The 18881-nt window shown below is 40.7% G+C and overlaps 1 protein-coding gene across 1 annotated transcript in view; it reads left to right on the plus strand.

Moving 5' to 3' along the window:
* MRPL3 (mitochondrial ribosomal protein L3) overlaps positions 1-18881 on the plus strand; it is a 60933-nt gene that overhangs the window by 8641 nt on the left and 33411 nt on the right. The window contains exon 4 of the mRNA XM_075272235.1: positions 16855-16953. Within this exon, the coding sequence (XP_075128336.1) occupies positions 16855-16953 (99 nt within the window). The remainder of the gene's footprint in view (positions 1-16854; positions 16954-18881) is intronic.

Here is an 18881-nt window from a genome sequence, read left to right on the forward strand (position 1 = left end):
CTGCTTCTAAGTCTCCTCCTTCTCCTCTTCTTCTTACACTTAGTTTCTTTTGTGAGGAGAAGAGAAGAAGAAGCGATATTTTAGAGCAGCAGCTGTCACAAAGCACTATACTTTGTTTCCACTGCCCAAAAACCCATCGATCACCCCATCCACTGCCCAAAAACCCCTAATTCCCACCCCATATCACCTTATACATAGATCATATATATATATATATATATATAAAAAAATAAATATATATATATATATCTCTGTATATCAGATCTAGATAGGGAGATATATCTATATATATATACCCGCCATATAGGTATATATATATATATATATATATATATCTGTCCCCTGTATAGCGCTAACATATTCTGCGGCGCTTTACAGCCACTGTGCCAAAGAGGGCTAGCAATAATCAGCTCTCTAGCTAAATACATATATATATATCTACCGTATAAAATATAGATATATATATCTATATATATATATCTATATATATATATATATACCCGCCATATAGGTATATATATATATATATATATATATATATATATATATATCTGTCCCCTGTATAGCGCTAACATATTCTGTGGCGCTTTACAGACATTGTCAGCCAAAGTGTCAAAGAGGGCTCGCAGTAATCAGCTCTCTAGCTAAATACATATATATATATCTACCGTATAAAATATATATGTATATATATATATATATATATATATATATATATATATATATATACCCGCCATATAGGTATATATATATATCTGTCCCCTGTATAGCACTAACATATTCTGTGGCGCTTTACAGACATTGTCAGCCAAAGTGTCAAAGAGGGCTCGCAGTAATCAGCTCTCTAGCTAAATACATATATATATATCTACCGTATAAAATATATATATATATATATATATATATATATATATATATATACCCGCCATATAGGTATATATATATATCTGTCCCCTGTATAGCGATTATGGCGAGGAGGTTTTATACTAGTGAGGAGGCATACGCCATTCTTTGGTCAGATGCATCAGATGCGTCTGACACTGAAACATTTGCAGACAATGAAAATGACAATATAAGTGTCAATTTCGATATGTCTTCAGGGGACGTTCTCCCTGATGACATTGACTCTTCAGATGGTGAAGGTGCAGGAACTAGCAGTGCGGCAGCACACAGTGACACTTTCCCACTAATTGATGTGCGTTCCCTCCAGTGGGCACCTGCTCCATCTTTTGCCCCTAGAGTCCACCCATTTACTGCATCTCCTGGCATAACAGTGGATGATTCCCAATTTACCCACATGAATTATTTTAGTTTATTCATAAGCGACGACCTCCTCAATGAAATTGTCCTTCAAACGAATTTATATGCCACCCAGTACATAACCCAAAAACCTTCCTCTGCCCATGCCAAAGATTGGACACCCACAGATCTAGTGGAAATGAAAAAATTTTGGGGCCTCACCCTAAATATGGGTATTGTAAAAAAGCCCTCAATCAGATCATATTGGTCAAAAAGTCCCGCACAGTCAACCCCAATATATTCGGCAGTCATGTCCAGGCTTCGCTATGAGCTAATAATGAGGTTCCTTCACTTCAGTGATAATTCACAGGCCCCCCCAAGTAATGATCCAAACCGTGATCGGTTATTCAAACTGAGACCCCTCATAAATTATTTGAACCACTCCTTTTTACAACATTACACCCCAGAGCAAAACGTCAGTGTGGACGAATCCCTCCTTAGTTTTCACGGCAGACTGAGCTTTCGCCAATATCTCCCTTCCAAACGGGCAAGATATGGCATAAAGCTATATAAGCTTTGCGAAAGCAGTTCTGGCTACACCGCCGCCTTCAGAATATATGAGGGACGAGATAAAAAAATTAATTCCCCAGGATGCCCCCCAAATTTTCCCATCAGTAGTAAAATAGTGGTGGAGATAATGCAGCCCCTGCTACACAAAGGGTACCACTTGTATTGTGATAACTTTTATTCAGGTGTGGCCCTATTTAGACACTTGCATTGTGCAAGCACAGGAGCATGTGGAACCATGCGCAAAAACCGAATTGGTTTTCCGCAGCAGCTAGTGGGGAAGGGCATACAAAAGGGGAAGTCCTGTTCTTATTCTTGTGAGGAGCTGTTGGCGGTGAAATACAGAGATAGGAGAGATGTATATGTGTTGAGCACAATACACCCCACAGGAACAGTGGCAGTGAGGGAAAGAGGGGCAACAGCAGACAAGCATAAGCCAATAAGTGTGTCCGAGTATCAAATCAAATCAAAAAATGCTTTATTGGCACGTCCGAATAGGTATTTGGCATTGCCAAAGCTAGTAAAGTGGGTGGGTGGGGGAGTTGGGTTGGGTGGGTGGTGGGTATGGGGGGGGTGGTTCGGTTATAACAGTCCATGGAGTCTCATCTTCCTCTTCGTTGGTGACTGCTATATGGGGAGGTGGGGGTGGGTGGGGCGGGTGTTTTGGGATAAATATAACAGTCCATGGAGTCTCATCTTCCTCTTCGTTGGTGGCTGCTATATGAGGGGGTGGGGGTGGGGAGTATAACAAACACATGGGGGGGGTGGATTTAAGTGATCAAATCTTACAGCCCTATTTGATAAAAAGGAAAACCAAAACCTGGTATAAAAAAGTGGCCATCTACGTAATACAAATTGGAATTCACAATGTCTTTTTACTTTATAAAAAGAAGGGAGGCACCGACAAATATCTGGATTTCCAGGAAAAAATAATTCACAACCTCCTTTTTGACCCTCAGGACCCCATAGAGAACCCCCAGTCTGAAAATGTCAAACGACTAACTGAAAGGCATTTTATCAGTCTAATTCCCTCCACAACAACACGAGCTAACGTGTAAAAAAAATGCCGTGTCTGCGCCAAAAATGGGCGACGCAGAGATACCTGTTACTTTTGTCCCTCATGCCCCTCACAACCAGGCCTGTGTATTTCTTGTTTTGAGAGATACCACACTGTTGTTCATTATTAGAGCTCTTCCCCAGAAAATATTCCACTTCTAATTTTGTGGTTGCCACCAAGCCCCATTTTTTGCATAAACCTGCAAATTCCTATTGTTATAAACTCTAAATTCCCTAAATTATACCCCTAGATGAATACATTGGGGAACAAAAATACTAATTACATTTTTTGCATCTTTTTCAACATTTCACAAAAAATCTGGATACTCTAAGAAGATGCTAAAGCACTTATTGAATGCCTGCAAACTATTCTAGCAAAATCTGGCCTACAAAATCCAATTAGCGCTCCATCCGTTCTGAGAGCGACCGTGTGCCCGTACATTCGGGTACCAGCACTTATGGGGTATTGTCACGTTCGGGAGAAATTGGGTAACAAAATGTGGGGTGCAATTTCTCCTTTAACCCCTTGTGGAAATGCAAAATTTGGGGTAAAGCAACATTTTATAGCAAAAAATGTCATTTTCCCATTTGCTGGGCCAATTCTGTGAAACAACTGTAGGGTCAAAGTGCTCAATATACCCCTTGATAAATTCCTTGAAGGGTCTAGTTTCCAAAATGGGGTGATATTTTGGGGGTTTCCACTGTTTTGGCACTTTGGGGGCTCTGCAAAAGGGACATGATGCCTGCAAACTATTCTAGCAAAATCTGGCCTACAAAATCCAATTAGCGCTCCATCCGTTCGTACATTAGATTACCAGCACATATGGGGTATTGTCACGTTCGGGATGAATTGGGTAACAAAATGTGGGGTGCAATTTCTCCTTTAACCCCTTGTGGAAATGCAAAATTTGGGGTTAAAGCAACATTTTATAGCAAAAAATGTCATTTTCCAATTTGCTGGGCCAATTCTGTGAAACTCCTGTAGGGTCAAAGTGCTCACTATACCCCTTGATAAATTCCTTGAAGGGTCTAGTTTCCAAAATGGGGTCACATTTTGGGGGTTTCCACTATTTTGGCACCTTGGGAGCTCTGCAAATGGGACATGGTGCCTGCAAACTATTTTATCAAAATCTGGCCTACAAAATCCAATTAGCGCTCCATCTGTTCTGAGAGCGACCGTGTGCCCGTACATTAGGGTAACAGCACATATGTGGTATTGTCGTGTTCGGGAGAAATTGTGTAACAAAATATGGGGTGCAGTTTCTCCTTTAACCCCTTGTAAAGATGAAAAATTTGGGGCTACAGTAACATTTTATTACGAAAAAAGTAATTTTTCATTTTCACGTCTCAATGGTAAAAAAATCTGTGAGACACCTGTAGGGTCAAAGAGCTCACTATACCCCTTGATAAATTCCTTGAAGGGTCTAGTTTCCAAAATGGGGTCACATTTTGGGGGTTTCCACTATTTTGGCACCTTGGGAGCTCTGCAAATGGGACATGGTGCCTGCAAACTATTTTATCAAAATCTGGCCTACAAAATCCAATTAGCGCTCCATCTGTTCTGAGAGCGACCGTGTGCCCGTACATTAGGGTAACAGCACATATGTGGTATTGTCGTGTTCGGGAGAAATTGTGTAACAAAATATGGGGTGCAGTTTCTCCTTTAACCCCTTGTAAAGATGAAAAATTTGGGGCTACAGTAACATTTTATTACGAAAAAAGTAATTTTTCATTTTCACGTCTCAATGGTAAAAAAATCTGTGAGACACCTGTAGGGTCAAAGAGCTCACTATACCCCTTGATAAATTCCTTGAAGGGTCTAGTTTCCAAAATGGGGTCACATTTTGGGGGTTTCCACTATTTTGGCACCTTGGGAGCTCTGCAAATGGGACATGGTGCCTGCAAACTATTTTATCAAAATCTGGTCTACAAAATCCAATTAGCGCTCCATCCGTTCTGAGAGCGACCGTGTGCCCGTACATTAGGGTAACAGCACATATGTGGTATTGTCGTGTTCGGAAGAAATTGTGCAACAAAATGTGGGGTGCATTTCCACTTTTAACCCTTAGTAAATGTGTAAATTCTAGGGCTAAATGAATATATTAGTGATAGAAATTGAAAAATGTAAATTTGACCTCCATTTTGTTTTAATTGCTGTGAAATGCTGAAAGGGTTAAAAAACTTTCTACCTGCTGTTTTGGATTCTTTCAGGAGTGCAGTTTTTAGAATGGGGTGACTTATGGGGGGTTTTATTACAGAGGCCTTTCAAGTTCCCTTCTGAACTGAACTGGTCCCTTGAAAATTGTGTTTTGGAAATATTCTTGAAAATTTGGAAAATTACTGCTTGACTTGTAAGCCTTATAATATCTGAAAAAATTTAAAGAGTGATTAAAATTTGATTGCAACATAAATGAAAGACATGGTTAATTAGATTTATGAAAAAATTTGGTTGGTATGACTTTCTATTTGGAAGACTTGCAATTTCAAAGTTTGAAAACTGCATTTTTTTCGAAATTTTCGCCAAATTTCATATTTTTTAATAATCAAAGACATAACATACCGACCAAAATTTACTATTGACATGAAGTACAATGTGTTACGGAAAAACAATCTCAGAATCACTTGTCTATGTTAAAGCGTCTCAAAGTTATTGCCATTTAAAGTGACACATGTCAGTTTTGAAAAAAAAGGCCTGGTCTTTAACATACTTTTGGGCCTGGTCCTTAACCGGTTAGTTGTATTGTAGATATGAAAAGTTGTGGCTCTATTAACTTTATTTGGGAGTCAGAAAGAACCTATAAAATGGGACCCACGTTACACAACCCTCACTCACATCATCTACATTCTGGGTTTAGTTTGTAAATTAAATATTTTCACACACAAATTTTTCACAAACAAAAATAGAATAAATAATGCAGACACAATAAAGAAAGTTAATGTGAAGTTTATTCTATGTATTTTATTCTATCTATTTTTATATGTGCTGGTTACCTCCCATCACTCACGAAGAGCGTACAGCAACACTCAGGGCAGGAAAAACCCCCAGTGGAGGAAACCTGCAGGGAAACCATGGCCACTGTATTGCCCCTCCTCTGGGCATACTAAGGGAGGCGACCGCTAGAGCATGTATCAGTGTATATGTGTATGCATGTGTGTGATGATTGTGTGTATGTGCAGTGACTGTGTATAGTGATGTAACGTGTGTTTATGTGTGTGTGACCATGGAGGATACTTCTCTTCTTGGTTTAGGTCTTCATCCATCCTGTGCTGTTCTTCTCTTTGGACGTGTCCATCGTGTCTTCTTAGTTCTTCTTCTTCTTCTTCTTCTTCTTCTTGGTCTGGTTGCTGTACATTTAAGTAGAAATGATAGAAGGAAAACTTAAGTAACACATTTATTATAGAATAGAAGCAGAGCAATGTTACCAAGATCTTCTACATCAACTTTTTATTGAAAAGGTATTTCAGGTCCTACAATATGCCATAACAATCCCATAGATGTGGTTCCCGACCTCCAGTATGAAGAATAAAGGGGTAGGGGTCTTTGCAACATTGCCACAGAACCTCATTCTACTGTTAGGGTTTGGCTTCTAAGATTTGTATGTTAGGATACATTCACATCACATATTTTTTTTCAGATGTGCAGACACATTTAAATCCAAAAAAAGTAAAAATGTGTTGTTCAACATCCCCATAGACTTCTGTTTGTAAAACAAATGTTGAAAGTGTATACTGTACTACTGACTCAATTCTACCTCCGTCATATTCTGTTGTATCTAATGGACAAAGAAGTGCGGCATACCTCACTTTTCATCATCCTTCCAAATGAACAATGAATAGAAATATATACTGTGGGGACCTCTCAGACCCTAGAGTACAATATGTGGAGGCCCAGGGGAGGTGAATGAAAATAACAATCAGCTATTTCTCACTTCTCCAGCGGCCTCCTGGCATCTTTTTTGGTCTCTTTTGGTCCCTGGATGATATTATGCACCTCCAGGTCACCACTGAGGCCTGTGATTGGCCCTCATCGGTCACATGGTGTGTGATGTCAGAATGCCCCATGTCACCACTGAGGCCAAAACACAAGTCTCATCTGGGACCCAGGAGCACGTAATGTCATCCAGCGACCGGATGAGGCCAGAATAAGATGCAAATGGACTATTTGTTATTTTCATTCACCCCATTGGTCTTATTATATTTTGGGGTCTGAGGTGACCCAAGAGTATAATAATAGCACTTTTGGAAACCATGTGGGGGAGGGGTGAACCTCACGAATATTTGTCAAAAGAAATCTTTTGAGATTTGTCCATGTCTACACACCAGTATTCATGGCTCTGTTCAATCAAACTGATCTGTATTTTCATGTAAAAACGGATGAATATTTGTATTTCTATCCATTTTTACTATTTAAAAATCATATCTGTTGAACAGATCTGCTGAATGGACAGCAGAAATGTCATGTGAATGGCCCCTGACTTGAAGTTCTCTTCCACACAATGGATACACTTACCTGAAATGACTATAGCTGATGTTCCGGGTTCCTCCTCTGCGTCTGTCTGATGATGAGAGTCTTCTGCCTCTTCTTCCTTGCTCGAATCTAGAATGGGGTTACAAAGAGAGCAGGTTGGAAGGGTGGTCCATGGGCCTCTTATGGTGAATTCTGTAAAATCCCTCCTGAACCAGCGTATAGCCAGGCTGTGATGGTCTTCTCTCTGTCTCTTCCATGCCCAGTGGTCGGGGTCTTGTTCCATGATCTAGAATTTAACATAATCTAGAATTATTATAATCATCACAAGCCTTAGTTCAAAGTTTACATCTTTCTGTTTTATGCTACACACCAGATCGCAGGTTTCCTTTTCTACCCAAGCTCTGAAGTCCATCTTGATGAGCATTAGGTCACGAAGGTGAAGCAGCTGGTTCCTCTTCATCTCCAATGTCCGTCCAGGGGTCCAGGCGTAGATCTCCCGTTGAAATTGCAGATCCTCTTCAAACTGGTTGGCTAAAAACCTGGAAGAAATAAAAAGTAGGGCAAAGAAATGATAGAACATGTAAAAAGAAGATAATGAGGAGAAGAAGGTGGTGATATCACTAATGTTAAAGGGGTTCCCAGGCAATTAAAATAATTTTAAAAACAGCTCAGTATTGTAACAAATAACACAAGACGTACTTACATTATCGATCCCCTCCTGCTCCAGTTGCAATGCTGCTAGGGACCCCACTGGTCTCTGCTGTGCTGCAGCAATGATGTCCTAACACAGGAAGATGTGACCACTGCAGCCAGTCACTGGCCAGAGATAGGGTGTGGTGACATGTTCTGGTGTCCGGATGTTACTGCTAATATACTGCTGTTATGTAGTAGTGTATGAATGGCATGCTATGTTATTAGTATACAGTGCTGTGGTGCACTACATTAACAGCACGCCGATCTATGGTTGTACAATTAATGGCTGTTATAAGCCTATAAAGCGAATTTGGCGACTGTCTTCTCTGAAACACATATCATAGGTACAGATAGGGTTAATAATAATAATAGAAACTTACAGAGAAGGAAAGAAATACTGGCGATATTCCTCTACACGTAGCTTCGCTCTTCTGAAGTAGATCAGGACCATCGCCAGGAGATACTAATGGGATAAAAGGAGAGTTAGTAGTTTGTCATAGATTTCCTAATACATAATAGTATGCAGTACAGATATATGAGCTCAGTATATTCTTGTGTATACTGATATCTAGTTACAACCTGACATACATTATCAGTTATATTTCTTTGTATAGCATCTACTACTGATATCAGGTCATAGTTTGCAGAGCTCAGGAATATTTTCTATTCTTTCCCTCTATATAATAATACCTTGTCCGAGGTCTTCAGACATCTGTCCCTGTCTAGGTATAGCTTGATGTCCTTGTCGTCTATCAAAGTAACAAAAATAAGATAATAGGTTAATGTATTTCATCAATACCTTCTGATATGTTCAGAACACCTTTATATCTGTTATATCTATACCAGCCAGATATAACAAGTAGCAGAAGCCTGAAATTATCAGGGAGGGAAAGGTCATGGTTCAGTCCTTCCCAGCCTTATAATAGTAGCCTGCGGCCGCCCCACTATCCAATAGTCTCTTTAGACCAGGGGTCGGCAGCTTTTTTTGTATGTTGTGTCGGTTTAGATTAAAAATGCAAAGATGAGGTACTTTGGGTTCCGCACAATAATTGTAAGGCTGACGACCCCTATACTAAAGTCATATACCACAATCCATAACACAGAAGTGCTGCCATGAGATGCTTCTGGACGCATGCGCTTACTGCTATTTCCTGGGATAAACCTGTACTTTCCCATTATAAACAATGAAAGTCCATGTATAGCCCCCAATTGGTGGTAAATGTATGTGTCAGGAGCACCGTGTGGCAGCATCCTTAGACTGGTGACATACTATGTATCTGAATGTAGCTATAGCTGCATACAGTCTTAGGCCACTGGTACTTTCACTTCACTGTAAAGTTGCGTTCACATGGTGCGGTTTTGCACAAAAAATGCATGCATTTTTTACTGGAAAACTGTGGTTTTCTGAAAAAACAAACTGTCATACAGAATAATGTTCCATAGTGGCCCCTCCACACAGAATAATGATCCATAGTGGCCCCTCCAAACAGAATAATGATCCATAGTGGCCCCTCCACACAGAATAATGATCCATAGTGGCCCCTCCACACAGAATAATGATCCATAGTGGCCCCTCCACACAGAATAATGATCCATAGTGGCCCCTCCACAGAGAATAATGATCCATAGTGGCCCCTCCACAAAGTATAATGTGATATAGCGGCCTCTTCACACAGTATAATTTTCCGTAGTGACCTCCATACACATTATAATGAACCATAGTGTTCCCTTCACACAGTATAATGTCTCATAGTGGCCCCCTACATGGTATATTGTCCCATAGTGCTCCCCTATATGGTATAATGTCTCATAGTGGCCTCTCCACACAGTATAATGTCCCATAGTGACCCCACCACACACTATAATGCCCCATAGTGGCCCCTCCTCACAGTATAATGTCCCATAGCGGCCTCTCCACACAGTATAATGTCTCATAATGACCTCACCACACACTATAATGTCCCATAGTGGCCCCCTCACATGGTATAATGTCCCATAGTTGCCTTGCCCACATAGTATAATGTCCCATAGCAGCCCTTCCACATGGTATAATGTACTATAGTAGCCCTTCCACACAGTATAATGTTAAATAGTGGCCCCTTCACATAGTATAATATCCCATATTGGCCCCTTCCACACAGTATAGAACCCCCTTGTGGCCCCAACAAATTTTCCAAAAATTTCAGGTTCAACTGAACTGGAAATTTTTGGGGTTCCCCACAGTCTGGAAGCAGTATCTTACCCAGGAGTTTGAAGAAAGCAGTCTGTTCTCTCTGCAAGTTGTCATCCATCTTCTGCTTCTTGGATTCCTCCTCGGGGTCAGGCCGTGAACTGTGAGAGAAGAAACAGATATTAATTCCCATGTGACCCATTACGGTTTATCCAAGTTGTATAATATGGTAAAAAAGGACATGTATGGGACTATAGTGGGCCACAACATGGCTATGAATTAATATTATGGCGTATAGAGGTTTTTACTATTTATTCTCCTCATGCGTGTATCTAGTATTAAAGTGTCTCTCCAAGATTAGATATTGATGTGCTATCCTTAGATTAGGTCATTAATATTAAATCAGTAGCTCCAACATCTGACCACCCCCTTCCCACATGGATCAGATGATATGGGTACAGAGTTGGCTCCTTAGATGGCTCCTTAAACTGGGTAGTGTCTGTGCTATAAGTGAATGGGAGCTGAGCTGCCATAGAACTACAAGGCCACTACATAGTGGATGAAGCCATCTTCTACTGGCTCTGTGTGTGGAAATTAGATGATGGTGGTGGTGTCAGTTGGCGGACTCTTACTGATCTGATATTGATGACCTATTCTAAGGACAGGCCACCATTGACAGATCTTTGTAATACAGTGATAAACACTATTGCACTTACGACTCCTCTTCATACTTCATACGTTGTCTCTTCCTCTTCCGCTTCATCTTCTCTTCCTCCAGGGAAATGTGAAGAGAAAGAAAATTGTACACAAATACTTGGTAATATGACTTAACAAGACCTTACAGAGAAGTTTAAGCTTAAGCTTAGGAAAATCTAACACCACAACACCAGTCAGTTCACCAATATGGAGGTAGTAGCTTGGTGAAGGGGATGGGACCTACAAGGTCCTGTGGTAGCTTAACATTGAATATTCAGATGACAGACTCCCTTTAAAGATGTCTCATAAACAATATAAGCTTTTATTACTGACAGACATGAAATGTTAACCAAAAGGATCTGCTATTTTGGAAACAATGTCAGCTAATGGTTTGTCTGTTATCTCAGCTCAGCACCATGTACTGGATAGGGAGTAACAGTGTGTCTAATAAAAGAGACTTTTCCTAATCCCCTACAATCTCTGTAACAGTTATTATATCAGGAATGACTGGAATGATCCTCCATGTTTCTCTATATCATCAATAAGTGTCCAATATTCCCCACATTACACCATGAGCACCCAATTCAGTTACGTTTCCCCTGTAGTCTCCCAGGCTTATCCATGTACATCCAAGCCATCTACTATATCTCACACAGTGTAAACCATTTCTATTATCTAATTACAGGGGGCCCCTCACTGTCACATTTCAGGGGACATAAATCCGGATTTCACAATAAAGTGATGATATCTTACCTCTGGTGACTCGCTATTAGCGGTTCTCTTCTTAATCCGCAGGTGTCGATCAGGAATCTGTAGTAAAAAAAACTGTCGCTTCTGTCGCTTTCTCGCAAGTGGGAGCAATAGGGAGCCGGTCTAATCTCTATAAGAGCAATCGCTGACTGGCACCAACTGACGTTTCTTTTCCAGGTTTGTAGCCGCATGCTGGGATTCTATTGCGGCACATGCCAGGATAAGTCATGCGGCACATGCCAGTGCCAGTTATACTGCAGTAAAATATATTACATGTATTCTGTATCATGAGATCTTGCTAATTAATAGAAATTTAGAAAAAAAACCTCAGCATTGAAAGTCACATATAAAAAAACAGATCAAAAACATTGACATTAAAGTCATGTCAGGAGAGAAATGTAAAGAGCTTGAAATATAAATATGTTACACATGGCCGATAGTGTGTGCATCTCCATTCTTATTATACAGTAAGGCTTCATGCACACAACCAGGCGCACAGTCAATGTGCTAGCCGTGTTTTTCATGACCCATTCATCTCTATGGCGCCATAGGCACGACAGAGTATTTTCACAGCCTGGTGTATGCGGTCACAAGTCATGAGCAAAACTCAGGATCGGCCTTATTCCTGTCCATTTTGTGGACTGTGATCACTGGTCCTAATGAATGGAGCCGTGGAAGTATGGGTGGTGCAACATGCACCGTCGTGTTTAAGTTGCCTAAATCTCTGATCACATTTCCAGCACACGAACGAACACTGCTTTGCTGCACATACAATATACACGCAGACAATTCTCCTGCCAACACTGTAAGCACACAGGCACACAGCTCAGCTATTGTATTCGGGATCACATTTGTTTTTGCACTAAGGTGTATAAATATATTCTCCTGCTCCTACATGTAATGTAATATCAGGAAAGATTGTCTCCTGTAGTGCCCTGTCTCCCAAGGTTTGTGTTGCCTCCGGGCAGTGCTGTATAGAGGGGTCTATTTCTCACACAGTCCTCTCCATCACAGCATGAAGAACAGATACTTTCATTGCACTGACCATCCTCGTTCTTGCCTTACACATACCCGGCAGATTAGTGAGGGACAGGTGGGAAGAGAGGTGTTCAGCCTAGTCTATGTGATCAGGTAAAGCTTCTTAGTATTTCTCCTGATCATTAAGGAAGTGATTGGGGGAGTCTGGCACGGCTGGACCCCCATGACTTAGGACTGGAAGATGTTTTATAATCCAAAAAATATGGTAGCTTTTTTATCTTATTTTGGTGTGCACTGTAAATTTATGATGTTGTTTGGTCATTTTTTTTGTATTCGTACCCAGAGTAGCACCCTTGCGAGAGGAGAACCCCCATCTGAGGAAAGGAAACGTGGAATATAATATTGACCACGCCTTCTTCTCTCCTCAGTTTGGTTTCCTGGCCTCTGGATGAGAAGGTCCTTTATCAATGGGAAGTCCCAGGTTACTTTTTTGGCCTACACTACAGCTGGGAAAGGTGCGGTGCACGGCTTAACTTTCCCTGTGGGACATAAGCGGGTCTAACCGCCGCCAGACTCCTTTAGTCTGACTCCCTTGCCTACCAGCTCCATTGGGGTGTCTGCTGAGCCGTGCTGTGTAGCCCTCGGCATCTCCTGCTCCTCTTTCTGGTAATGGTCTGAGGATCATTTTGGATGTGTTAGTTTACAGAATATGCTGTGAAGGGCAAGCCGGCCAAGGGTGTGTTGCTGTAAGAGCGATGTAATTTCTGGTGAGGTTGACTTACTTCCAATGGTGCCCAGAAGTGTTCTTTGAGCTATACAGGAAATAAAGGGGACCTTCCCATCCATATACTGGAAGCCAAGCATGTCATAAATTACCTTCAGGGGAGCCAGCCGGTTTCTGCAGTCCATCCATGGTGAAGTCGGAGTAGGATCAGAATTTTTTAGGATTGGAACCCTATTGTATTGCTTAAGTTTTTTTGTTTTTTTTTTTCTATTATTTTTTCTTTTATGCATATTTAATCTTCACTAAAGGTGTGGTCACTCATATTCCATGTCTCCTGTCTCAGATGGGCGGTCTACTCTCGTATGGATGCTGTCATAGGCTTCCAGAAAAACAATTATCGGCAAGATTAATTGGCTTTTTTTTTTTTTTTTTTTTCCTGGTTGTTACAGTTTCTGGCCATTTATGTCGCTGACATCAGAGGTTCTGCTGATGTTGGCTGTTACAGTAAGAATTCGGCTGTCAGAGAAAACCAAACCCCTGCTGTTAGTACAGAACAACTGATATACTCTACATCCTGATGCCGTAATGGCTATGTACACATTTGTGATAATTTTTTTCCTTTATTAGTAGTATTATTATTGCATTGTATCTATGATTAGCACGAAAACATTTTTCAAGTAGTGTCTTATTTGCTTGATGTTTCTTTTGCAGCCTTCACTTGCTCTCTTATAGTTCAAGCTTTTTCGCAGACTGAGCCGTCAGGTGGCTTCTCCGCTGGATTTCTGTCAAAAGGGGATAGAGTAGCTCTATAGGAGAGCAAGTGAAGGCTGCAGAAGAAAAAGCAAGCAGAATATTTAATAAAACTGTATTAGAAAAATGTCTACTAGCCATTAACAATAATAATAATTAAAAAAATAAAGGGTTTGGTTCTGAGCTCTGACACTGGCTGCCTCTGATTGGAGCTCAGAATCATGTTACCTTTCTTGCTTCTGCCTGACATTGCCCACCTGACATTAAAGAGTCTAGATAGCAGATCAGGGACAAATCCTAACAGCACTTTTTGCTCAGGAACAAACAGTAGGAGCGAGAGAAAAAAAATCCAACTGTGCCAGAATCAGTGGAGGAGCACCTATTACATGATGCCATGGGCTAGTCATGGCGGAGGTGATGAAAGGTCCTTTCTAATATAATTTACTTTTGTCTGTAAAAATATAAAATGAACAATGAGAAGTCAAAATAAAATCAATAGTTGGTGTCACCACCATTTTCCTTAAATAGGACCTTTCACCACTTGGGGTACATGCGGTGTAATACACTGCTAGAAAGCACTGGATTCAGCGCACTTTCGGCTTTCACGTTCTGTGCCCCCGATGTCGGTACCGTAGCTCTTCAGTGTCAGAAGATGGTGTACTGTACCGTGAAAGCAGTACAGCGCTATAGATGCTGCTGTGAGGAAGGGCGTTCCTGATTGACTGTCAGAATCGCCCTTCTGACTGTGAAGAGCTACGGTACTGGAACCGATAGCTCTTCACCAGGGGCACAGAACGTGAAAGCCTATGGTGTGTTGAATTCAGTGCACTGTCGGCTTTCTAGCGGTATATAAAACCGCATGTGCCCCAAGTGGTGAAAGGTCCTCTTTAAACACAGCAGAAATTCTTCTAGATACGCTTACGCACTGTTTTGAGTTTGTTCCTAAGATCTCGAAGAAATAACCACAGATTGCAGATTGTCTGTGGGCATAGGCTAGCTGAATACTTCTGTCTTTTCATGTCATCCAGGACAGGCTCAATAATGTTGAGATCAGGGGATTGCGGGGGCCATATCATCACTTCCAGGACTCCTCCAAAGCGCGGTCACACCAAATATTGATTTGAGTTAGATTTCTATTTTGTCTATTCACTTTGCATTTTGTTGTCAGCGTTTGCGTGCGTGTGTGTGTTTACATATTTATATCTTCTGTATAAAAAGCTATGTGGCGATAAATGATAGTAATTTTTCTGCTTGTGTGAGCCAGACCTTGTGGGAGTAGTCTGAGTATTAGCTGTCGGAGTGAAGTAATCAGAGACTCGGTTATTCTTTTCATTTTTCATGACAATGTTGACAGCGGTGACTGCCGTGGATGTGGTTGAAGGAAAAGGTGATTACATCGTTCATCACAACATAAAAATGACAAAACTAAGTTTTCTAAAAGTCGGCCCTGATTAAAAGTGACACTTCTGTTTACGGTGAGAAGAAGGAAAAAAAAACAACCTCTTTTCCATCCTCTGCTCTTGAGACGTCTCCTGCTGTAAATGATTGGCAGTCAGATTTAGTCTGGCAAGTGCTCAGTGAATGCTACTGCACACGGGTTCTGGGAAATGGGAGTGTGAAATCTTCTATTGTTACCCAGCTTCATATTTTATTCCTGTTTTAATTCAGAGATCCTGTATCTGTAATCGTGCTTTGTCACATTTGGTTAAATCCAAAAGGAAATTATGTACGAGAGAATACTTTAAAGCAACAGCGCCACCTACCTGTGTGACCATGTGGTATAAAACACTCCTCTGAAACTCCCAGGCTGGGAACGCAGGGTCCACACAATGCTTTTTGCTTACTTTTGCATTCTATTCATGAATCTTTTTTACATAATGGAACTGAATTACTGCATTTTCCCAATTTCACTGCCTTTTTGAGCTGGAAAGATTGTGGTAATGGGGTGGAGCAGCTGCTCTGGATGATATATAGTGTTATGTGCGACACCTCTGTATAGAAGATCGCTTATTTAGTGCGCTTATGTCCATCCCTGCCACCCGCCTGTAGTCATAATGATATATAAGAGCATAAAATGCCAAAACAAGAATTAAACCAAGTGCTTTAAGGTTAGGACTAGATAGTAAATGTGGCCACATTGTCACCTGCAGGTAGTGGTGATCATGACATGGCAATCCCCAAAAATCCACATGTTTTAGATTACTGGCGACTGTCATGTCAAACTCATGGCGATTTGTGGGCTGCAAGTCACGTAACCTAAGTTACAAATGTGAACTGAATGGGTTATAGACTGGCAAAGAGGATGAGAGCCCCATGTCTAGACCTTGGGCTGGGTTCATGTGTACCAGGCTCCCAATGGTACAGAATCGACAGAGGGAAACTGATTCCAGAACTGATCTCCTAGTTTTCTAGGGAATCATTTTTCTCAGCGGTTTTCTGCTATAGTCGCCAGACCAGTGCACAAAAATGGCAACACTAGTGTCTGGCTCAGGTAGAAAACAACTTGCCAGACACAAATGAGGTTTACAGGGGAAGGAGATGGAGAAGCTGCTTATAGTCTTAGATTTCGTCATACACCACATATACATATCATATATGTATGATACTTATACCACATACATTCACCATAAGTATGGTGTGAACAGGACCAGTATCATGCTCTTTTTTGTTCTATCTGTAAACACTCAGTTTTATCAACTCGTTTTTATTTTTTCCATGTGAAGCTTTTAGGCTAATACAACCTTTTGTCCATTTTCCTTCTAGGTCCAAGACTGTCATGTGATCAAGTTTACATCAAAAGAAGAAGGTGGTGGAAAAAGCGCTTTTCTCACAGTAGGAGGAAAAAATGTATCTCCTTTCTTTGTAAGTATGATAAACCTTACTAATAAAATATGAAAGACTTTTACAAAGGTCCAATGCAAATTCAATCTTTGTTCAGCAAGGCTAAAGACACATGTTCGCTCCGATTTACTGTAGTGGACTATGTAAGGAATGTGTAGATAAGACCTCATTGGTGAAAAATAGGAATTGGCTTCTAGTGCCACCTATTGGAAGGTACATATACATAGTTACATAGTAGATGAGGTTGGATGAAGACATCAGTCCATCAAGTCCAACCTGTAACCCTACAATCCCTACAGTGTTGATCCAGTAGCTCATATAGAATAATACCGAATTCAAAGAAACCTAAAGGCATAATCTGGGAATAATAACCTACAGGGACCTCCCTTCCAGTAGGTGGCACTAGGCGCAAACTCTTGCCTTTCATCAGTGAGGTGTTATTTGCATATTCCTTACCCAGAATTCTTAGGGTATGCAAATCTCTTTACCTAATGAGAGACATGACCCCATTCTGTTGTGGACCCTTCTGTAAATGTGGCACATCTACAGTGAGCTATATTTTTTCAACTTGCTGGGCATGTAGGAGTGGTGACCTCACAGAAGAGGGGTGGGACTAAATGCAGCAAACGTGTGTCTTGTGTGTCTAATTCTGGCTCAAAGTAAGGTAGCTAAAAGGTGGTATAAGTTTAGATTAAATAGTATACATTGTGTCTACTGTTGCTTTTTTTTTTTTTTTTTTTTCTTTTTTGAAAATTTTTACAGTGTGGATTTTTGCCGGTAGTGGGTTCAAAAGGAATGGGAAATACGTCTCCTTCCTCCTGAATCTTCTCCTGCTCTTTTGCTAAAAAAAAAATTCATAAAAATCCACAGCAAAAACTAAAGACTAGAATATATTGCAGAAGTGGGAGTTTAATCTGACGTCTTAATTCAGAAATTCTAATAATAAAAACTTCCAGATTTTGCAGTTTCTCAGAAGACACATAGATAAACACATCTGGAAAGCAAAGCGCTATGACTGGATTTTATGTTAGTATTTTATGCTACTGTAATATTCCTCCGATAAAAAGAGCTGCGCCTGTACCCCGGCTGAATTAGATGTTGTCTCTGCTCTTGGCAGCTTCAGGTGCTAATGGTTTGCAATTTCCAGGTTGCTGTGTCTTCTTTCTACCTGCAATGGCCTTATGGGTACATTGTCACTGTGAAAAGCCATTTGGTAACCTTCTGTGAGGTGACAACTCCTCCAGCACTGTTATGGGCAATAATGGATTGTCAGTCATCGCTTATGGTGCCTCTCCTGTATCTCCTGCGGTATTGTCCGTCACCGGAGAGAATACGTTATTTGTCTTTCTGCGTACTTTTGCCTTTATATGTAGATAACTGCAGTGTTTTCGGTTTCATTCTGTCACCTACAGCATGTTTTAAAGTGGGTTCGAATAAAAGGATTTTCGTTTACTTGTGACCTGTCCTAATAAATGGGATTATTGAACTGTGACACTACTGACGGCCCACTAAATTGCTTTCTGAGAGATTAGGATTCTTCTTCCAATACCAGTTGTATTGGCTCAATATCCAAGTGTGAATACATACCAGTTACAGCAAGTGGTCTATATAGGTTATATTGTATTTTGTAACAATTAAAGGGAATGTATTGACACTTTTAATTGGTGAAATTTATCACTTTTTCTAATCTGATTTTATTTTCTGATTGTAAATTTTCTATACATGATTACGTGGGCTGACATTTTGCTTGAGGTTTTCCCTCAGCGGTCTGGTGGGCCATAGGAAGTAGAAGTCTTAAGCTGACTCATTGAGGTCTATGGCAGACATGCTTTGTGCAGGGAGGAAGATAGAAACTGTGATATCATCTATTGATGTATTGATGGCTCAGAAAACCTCTACAGATTGACAAGTATTAGTTTATTTGGCTTAGTGGCCAATGTGAAAGGTGT

The sequence above is a fragment of the Leptodactylus fuscus genome, chromosome 4 (assembly GCF_031893055.1).
Source record: "Leptodactylus fuscus isolate aLepFus1 chromosome 4, aLepFus1.hap2, whole genome shotgun sequence".
In the NCBI taxonomy this organism is placed as follows: domain Eukaryota; kingdom Metazoa; phylum Chordata; class Amphibia; order Anura; family Leptodactylidae; genus Leptodactylus; species Leptodactylus fuscus.